This window comes from Daucus carota, chromosome 7 (assembly GCF_001625215.2).
Source record: "Daucus carota subsp. sativus chromosome 7, DH1 v3.0, whole genome shotgun sequence".
Classification (NCBI taxonomy): domain Eukaryota; kingdom Viridiplantae; phylum Streptophyta; class Magnoliopsida; order Apiales; family Apiaceae; genus Daucus; species Daucus carota.
This window is the reverse complement of record NC_030387.2, coordinates 23,403,209-23,411,327: the sequence shown is the minus strand read 5'-3', so window position 1 is coordinate 23,411,327 and position 8,119 is coordinate 23,403,209. Positions and strand designations below refer to the sequence as shown.

Here is an 8,119-nt window from a genome sequence, read left to right as displayed (position 1 = left end):
GGATTAGTAATTTTGTAATATGAAAGTGGAAGACATTCCCACTTGATAAGTAAATCATTCTTTCTACATCTTTTGGGATACTAATTCTCATACCCCTCATTCTTATTACCGATTCTCATTTCCATATGTCATCCAAACATCCCTAAAGACAATATCACTGACATGGAAGAATTGTAATAAGTTAATAACCTTTGTTTTGACATCTGAACATACTCAAACGCCTTCCAATTCAAATTTTTCGATATCTCGTAAAAGGAGCGAAAGAGATGCTACAGCCTTTCCCTTGGTAATAACAACAGCCTCTGTTGATGCCTCAAATTGTCAAATTGTTATGATACAAATTAATTCAACGTTATTGGTTTTTCCTACTTAAAAACATTGGAGGCGTTTATATTCTCACACAACTACTCCTCAACTCTTGAAGACTGCAGTCATATTATTCGATGAGACAAACATATATCTCTTCAATATCCCCATAGTATACCTATACCATACAAAACCGGCTACATATTCTGTGGCTAGTGGCTTTAATGTCTTTTTCAGCTGGTTCTTCGGTTCACAAAGATGCTTCTTTCAATTTCACCAAGTTTTATTTTGGTCACATAATAATTTTCAGATACCGGCAGGGATCAGTCTCAGGCTTGATAACCAAACACACTCACAATCTCACACAATCCTCGACCTTCCGGTAAAATGGAGCGAGAGAGATACCACTAAATCAACAGGCGTTTGATGCTTGTCTATAACGGGGAAATAAACAAAAATGTGTCAATATCACTCAACCGGCCTGCTTGGCGCTGGTAATAGTTGTATTATATGTAAATCCTAATATTATATTTAAGTAGGGATCAGATTCTAATTTATTGTTGAACATCGAACTATTTTAGCAGAATTACTAACACGACAGCTTGTAATAGATAAATCCGTGCAACTATAATATGCTTCCCTCTCAAATTATTACAATCTCCATTAGATTCCTCACACACCTACACAGCATATAAATTATTGCTGGCTACCCATCAACTTCTTTGTAAATTCAACCTATATATTCTTCCAGGAAATGCAGTCTGAAGATTCCAGTAGCTATTATGGCCGATTCACCATCGCCACCACCACCGCCACCTAAAACCTCCTTGCCAGTACTATATTACGGTGTCATAGTGGTCGGGATCGTGGCTGTTGTCCTGGCAATATACAACCTCATCATCATAAGATGGTGTGCTAATCATCGACGACGTTTACAAGATCTTAATCAACATCTGGACTCCAGAAGAAGAATGTCATCATCATCTAGTATGAGGGGCTTGAACAGCTTCAATTTGGGAGAGAGCTTCAAGTACAAGAAAGGAGATGATGATTCGATACAATTAGGGTATGGTAATAATGAGTGTCCGGTTTGTTTATGTGTTTTCGAAGAAGATGAAGAAGTTAGAGAGTTGCCGAGATGTAAGCATTCTTTTCATGCACCATGCATAGAGATGTGGTTGTATTCTCACTTGGATTGTCCTCTTTGTCGTGCTCCTGTGGAATTTCCGGTGTCCCCTGTGGAATTTCAGGTGTCTCCTCTCAACTCAGCTTCAACTCCGACGCTGGAGCATTCCATGGAAGTGCTGATAGATCCGAGGCTACTTATATGAACTGTTACAGTTTCTATCAATGGTTCTTTCTGATCATCTAGTGATTGCATATGTATTACAATATTAGTCTAGAAATTTTTCCTTCACTTTTATATGTTTGAGCAACAAGATTTATCTGTGCATAGCTCTTCTTGACCGGCGTATCTTTCACAATGCAAGACTGCAAGTCACACATATTTGACAATACAAGTAATTGTGAGTTGTGATGAAATAATTTCGTTGATTAGCACAAATCTTTGTTACAAGTGGGAACAAAGCAATATACACAACAATAGAAAGCTGATATAGCAGTCCAGGATATTCCTGCCAGGAGAGTCGACAAATGTCATAAAATTCCAATTTTTTCTCCTACCAAGTAATGCAATATAACATTATCAACAGACATTTTAGAATTACAAACCTCAACTTCTCATTTCTTGTACAGCAAAACAAAAATAAATTGAAAGTGTGAAGGTCGTGCATAAGTGCCTCCCAAGTCCAGGGTAGAGAGTCTGAGATAATTTTTTTATATTTCACAATCTTCCTATTGACAAATTAATATCACATTTTCCTCAAGTTGTCTAACCTAGCCTGTAAATCGCTGTCTATCACTCCATCATCTGGCCCTGCCCCTTCGGCTTGCGCAGCAACCTTGTTCTGTGCAGCTGGAGCAGCTACAGATCCCGATGGTGCATTCATGAGCTGTTATGGTAGAATACGAAAGCATAAATAACTTAGCACTTATACTCGTTCATGATTGCTTTACAATGGAAAGCATTAGTAAGTACCTCATTGTTGATATCTATACCAATCTCATCAAGGACCTGGTTCACTAGCTCTTCTGATTCTTCCTCTTCCTCATCACCTTCCAAAGCATCATCAATTGCATCTCCCATAATCTCACTGGTCATTTCCATTTTCTCATTCTGCCTCTCAAACTCTTGCATTATCTTCTGCAGAGATGGCAAGTTCATCTGCCTATTCATCTGGCCCATAGCCTTCGTGACACCTTTCATTGCCTCTCCCATTGCTTGGGTTGATTTCAGTGTCTGAAATGTAGTTCAAAATATCAGCACCTAAAACACTTGCAACAAAAAAACTACAAAACACAGTTACAGAGATTGTTAAAAGACCCTTTCAGTAGGGATTTTCCAGTTTGGGCTACTCTGGCATTATTCTTTCGAGTCTCTGTTGTCTCTAAATTTGTATCAGTTGACTAAAACAGTCATTTTTGACATGTCACAGGTTCTTGGCACAATATACATGTACTGGACACTGCAGTATTTTTACTGCAGACGTATAGCGAACCATCCTCATGATTGCTGAACCATCTAAACCACTATATAATCAGATAGGTGTTCCTAGCGGATCAGGTGCAACAAAATGTGACGTGCATATCAAATATTGTGTATACAAATATCACACATCCAAACCTATGGCCAAAACCTTAAACGAGCACATAGAAGAAAGCTATCACGACCTTCATATTGCTATACAAACATTATCAAATCCAACCCGATTGAGGATAAGAAATTATATTATTAGAACAACATGATACTGCATTAGAATGAAAAGTTGAGAAGTTTTACGTATATAAAATACTTCTTGTATCCCACAATATCAGTCTTTTTAACTTTCTTCAAGTACTTCTGCGAGGTGCATAGAAAACAGTAATCCTACAATCATTTCTTATATAAAAATTGAATTAACTTCTTTTTTTCCCACCTAAGGGGACTAAAAAAAACTGGGGAAGTATTCTTTATAATGCACCTTAGAGAAGTACGTGCGAAAAGCCAAAAGGACTATTAATCTATTACTCTAAGATGGCGGGACCATGGAGTACCAGAAAAACAAAGCCACCTTCACAAGTATGTAAAATACTAAGATCTAGGTGTGTTTATGGATACAGAACCATCGCTTAGGCCCGATTCTAGAACTAAAACAGAAAGTAACTGACTAACTGCATTTGCTGTAAAACTCAAGGTTCTCCAAAAAAATAAGAACTGTTCTGGTTCAGTTAATTTGTTCCATTCCCATTCTTACTGCTGTAATTTTATTTCAAGTATATAACAGAATTATTTATGATAAATATTTTTAACATGATCTCTTTTGCAAAATCAGAAGTTGCTTCAATATACATTTAAATTCTATACACCGCTGACCACTATATTCCATACTACACAAGTATACATTCCCGGGCTTAAAGCGATTTTCTACTGTAAGCTGAAAAACATATGTTTTGTGTAATAAACTAGAAATTGACTTAAATTTAAAATTAAGTTCGTAACTAACTTAAAGTCAGAAGTTGGCAGGATGTACTTTTTTAAACAACTTATTTTATTTTTATAATTATTTGAATAAAAGTCAATTTCAAAACTCAAATAAATAACCTATCAAATTTATTTGTATTATTACATTTTTAATAACTAATAAGTCACCTATAACATAAAATTACCCAAACAGACACCTTAAGCTGCGCACTTGTCACATTAAGTCATTATTTTATATTTACCCAAATGGGCTCTAGATCTACAATGGTGAGACCGAGTTCAATTCAATTTTTTTTTGGAAAATTCTGCTCGTCATCAAAGACAAAGGTGCATCTATTTTTTAATTCATTCACAGTTCTTAATACAGGTATTGTCTGCTTGGTGGATAAACCATATCTGAAGCTAAAATGGTGACAAAGGCTAACCGTAGCTGTGAACATTTGGCACCACAGAAACACATATCAGAAATATATGCCGGCAGGTTTTGCACAACTAATTGTCTAATACTCTAAATATTGATCATTACCAGATAAAATTGAGTATACACATTCCTAAAAGCCATACAGCTGACTAGTCCCCTGAAAGCCGAATTAAATATCAGTGAAATACTCTCAAAACGTGTTGTGAAGAAAAACCATATGAACAACCTCGCATTTATCGGCAGTCCACATACATATATCTACTTACAGGTAATAAAAAATGCTCTGTAACTAAAAGCGTTCAGACTACATGCAGATATTATTCCATATTCCAGTCAGCACTGGAGTCATCCTTTCAGAATGATACAACAATTAGACTCCATGTTACTACACTCATAAGACAGTAATACCGGAGAAGTTTCAATGACAGTTCTGATAATTACCTATAGTTATTATTAATATTGCGAACTCATAATTAACAACAAAAATAATGCAAAATGTACCTGAATCCTGAGTGATACACCCTGCAATTGAGATTTTAACTTGTAGAACTTTTCAATCTGGTGTCTTGTTCTAATAAGGTCTTTCGCCATCACCTTTACTGCTCCCTGCACCAGAGTTTACTTCAATGAAGCATGTATAAAAAAAATTAACATGTTTCACAGCTCTTAAGTGTGCAAGCGATTTTAGTTTCTTTATGACAAAGATTTGATACAATATAATTCTAACAGGAAAACTGTAATCATAGAGGTCAGTGATTCTGTACAGATATACAAACTTGAGACTTTAGTTGTAAAAAAAAAACTAATAATTAAAGTACACAAATCAGAAGAATATTGAGAACAGAACATAGAATTTGCATTAAGTTTTGTTACAAACAAGTTGTCAAATCCTGTAAACCTTCTGGATAAGAGCATGTCCAATGGCTGTGCTAAAATAGATGGAGCTCTTGTTAAGTTGTTATAGTTAACACCAAAAAGTAATTCTAGTGTTGAAGTAGTAATGTGTCTCGTATGTATTGTTCAAAATCGTTTTCAAATTTAACCAACTTCCAAAAGCACCACACTATTGAATACAAATGTAACTAACTTTCAAGTTAACCTCTTTTTTTTTTAATTGTTTCCCTCCCTTTTTTCACTTTCTAATGAACTGTCAAAATTATAGTATTGTGCTATTTTAGCACAAAATCTAGCACGCCATAGACTGCTGTAACCCAAGATCTCTAACCACAAATAATCGATAATAAAGTTTAAGCTGAATCTAATTTAGTCTCGGCTTAACAAAATTTAGAAGTTAAACGAGGTGTTACCATCTGGCCTTGCTTTGCACTTTTTTTAATCTCCAGAATAAGTTTCTTCTCCTGATTCTGCAAACCTTGTCTCTCCCTTTCAATTTCCCTAATAGACTTATCCATCATCCTCTTGTTTTCCCGCAGAAGTTCTACCAAATCATCATCAAGTTGAAATCAAAATTAATCAAAATCAGAACAATACGATCTGACATATAACAACTACGTCAGTATTAGCGGTCAAATTAAAGCAAAAAATGACACAGGAAATAATGAATTAAAACAAGTGCAGAAAGAAGAATCCATCTAAACTCATCAACGCACCTGCAGGAGTCTTTCTCTTGCCGAAGAGGAAACTCATGGCGATGGGATGGAATGATAGATCAGATTATATATATAATATGGATTATATGAATATGAAAAAATTAGTAATACACAAAATCTATATCATCTGCTTATTTTCTGATAATCACTGCGTTTGAGTTCCGACGACTCTTCTTCACACCGCTCAACAGATTACAGAACAACACTTATTTATCAGCGACTTCCACTTGCTTCATCTAATGCGTAGACCTTACGAACAAACCTTCTCTCTTTTTCTTTTTCTTTTTAATTAAATTAAGCCAACAAATTCTGTACAATCCGGCGAAAAAGAAAAAAGCAATTCCTGTACAGACGGCGAGTATATTTTAATAACTTTTAATTATTATATTATAAAAAAATTAAATTTAATATAAAATAATATAAATAATAGTATTTTATATTTATTAATACCTTTAAAGTTAATATTTTAATTTTTTGATATATTGTTAGAAATGCTGACTTAGGGTCATTTGTTAAATCTGAACAACATTTTCTGGATGATAAAAATATCTGGACGAGTATATAATCTGGATGAAAGATGAATTATGTTGTTTGTTAAATATAACATACAAGATTTTCTGAATGGCAAATTTTAGGAGAAATGTTATATCCAGAGCAAATTTTTAAATCCAGAGTTGAAAAAGCATGAAAAGACAAAATTATCCCTCATATTGTTTTTTTTATTTGTTGTTATTGTGTATGCACGGGTCAGTTTTGTCTTTTTATTTTTGTTTGCTCTGAAAATTGAAAATTTGTTCTGAATATAACATTTTCCAATTCTAGACTTCAATTAATTTAATTGTTAATATCATCTCGAAGAGTTATTTTTTTAAATTAAGATATTATTTTTATTCAAAAATATATTAGTATTTATCATTAAATGAATGCAATTATTTGATTTATAAGTAATTAAATTCTATTCACCGTGATCGTCACCTATTATATTATATTAAATAATTGATAATGTTATTAAATAAAATGTGTATCATAATAATTATATAATGTTTATTAAAAATCTATTATTTATGAAATTACAAATTATTTTAATCATGTAAAAAGTAACTAATAAATAAAGCAACAAGGGCATATGTCCACTACGTATTGACGTGAGTAAATAGTATCTGGAATGGTTCAGTTGAAAATTTATGGCAGTGTCGTCCAGAACAATTTTTGTCTCGTTCAGATTTTAAAAAGATGGACAAACAATCTGGATAGCAAGCATATGGACGATCCAGTTCATTTTCTCTCATTCACCTGTTAACAAATGACCTCTTAGTAGTTCTAAGTGGAGACAAGAGCTAAGTGCCGATACAGTTAAACTAATGGAGTTCTAAACCCATGACATCTTGGTTTTAGAGCCAGGTTTCGAAGGATGTAATTTGGAAAGAAGTCATCATGTCAAGTGGAGTTGAAGATGCCAACATCATGAATGAACGAGGAGAGACATTTAACGCAGTGATAAGGATAAGAGGACCTGAGGTTCAAGTAAGTCTCATCAAAACTATGATCTACTTGATGAAAAAATTAATGCCCTTGAAAAAATTATAAATGAGCTAATTCCACGGTTTGAGCAAATGTCACACAACTTTGAGACACTTGAGCATCATATGCTCTAGGAAGTCGAAGAGAGTAAAGCGGATATTGAAGGAATCAAGAACTATGTTGTTAGGTCCTATAAACTCACTATATAAGATGATATAGTGATCACAATCTGTAACACAGTATGACAATATAAGAGATTGAAAAAAATAAACTCTTATTCACAAAGCTTGAATGGTTACAAAAACTCTCTCAGTAATTTATATTGTATTACTAAGAGCTGCTAGGGTTCTTAACAATATACTCGATAACTCTACTCTTATAGAGTAACCCTAATCTGTGTTTATATAGACACAGTTACAAAATCAATCTCTGATTTGATATCCTATAAATCAGCTATGTATTCTATCAATCAAAGATTGCTCCAGTTTTCTGTTTAGTTTCCATAGTCAGCAAATCACTCCTCCGCTTCTATCCTTCCTTGAAGTATATCCGCTTCTGAGCTCTTTCCACGTGTAAACTCTGACGAGTCTTGACTATGTAAACTCTGATCAGACTTTATCAAACTCTGGTCAGACTTTACTAAACTCTGATCAGCTTCATCAAACTCTGATCAGCTTCCAG

General features: G+C 34.0%; 2 protein-coding genes across 2 annotated transcripts; one reads left to right on the top strand and one right to left on the bottom strand.

Moving 5' to 3' along the window:
- Positions 1 to 1,088: 1,088 nt before the first annotated feature.
- Positions 1,089 to 1,637, top strand: LOC108193354 (RING-H2 finger protein ATL16). The gene has a single exon (XM_017359960.2). The coding sequence runs from the start codon at positions 1,089 to 1,091 to the stop codon at positions 1,635 to 1,637; it is 549 nt and encodes a 182-aa protein (XP_017215449.2).
- Positions 1,638 to 1,899: 262 nt separating this feature from the next.
- On the bottom strand, positions 1,900 to 6,252 carry LOC108193352 (vacuolar protein sorting-associated protein 2 homolog 1). Its single transcript, XM_017359959.2, has 5 exons — positions 5,918 to 6,252; positions 5,615 to 5,745; positions 4,809 to 4,913; positions 2,405 to 2,665; positions 1,900 to 2,318 (listed from the first exon to the last, which is right to left on the bottom strand). The coding sequence occupies exons 1-5, from the start codon at positions 5,952 to 5,954 to the stop codon at positions 2,178 to 2,180; spliced, it is 675 nt and encodes a 224-aa protein (XP_017215448.1). The 5' UTR covers positions 5,955 to 6,252; the 3' UTR covers positions 1,900 to 2,177.
- Positions 6,253 to 8,119: the final 1,867 nt, after the last annotated feature.

Excerpts from the sequence above, each read along its gene's own strand:
- LOC108193354 (XM_017359960.2), top strand. The coding sequence starts at position 1,089 with ATGGCCGATTCACCATCGCCACCACCACCGCCACCTAAAACCTCCTTG.
- LOC108193352 (XM_017359959.2), bottom strand. The coding sequence starts at position 5,954 with ATGAGTTTCCTCTTCGGCAAGAGAAAGACTCCTGCAG. Across the intron at positions 5,746-5,917 it reads CAAGAGAAAGACTCCTGCAG|AACTTCTGCGGGAAAACAAG; the intron begins GTGCGTTGATGA and ends ATGATTTGGTAG. Across the intron at positions 2,666-4,808 it reads GTGTATCACTCAGGATTCAG|ACACTGAAATCAACCCAAGC; the intron begins GTACATTTTGCA and ends ACTACATTTCAG.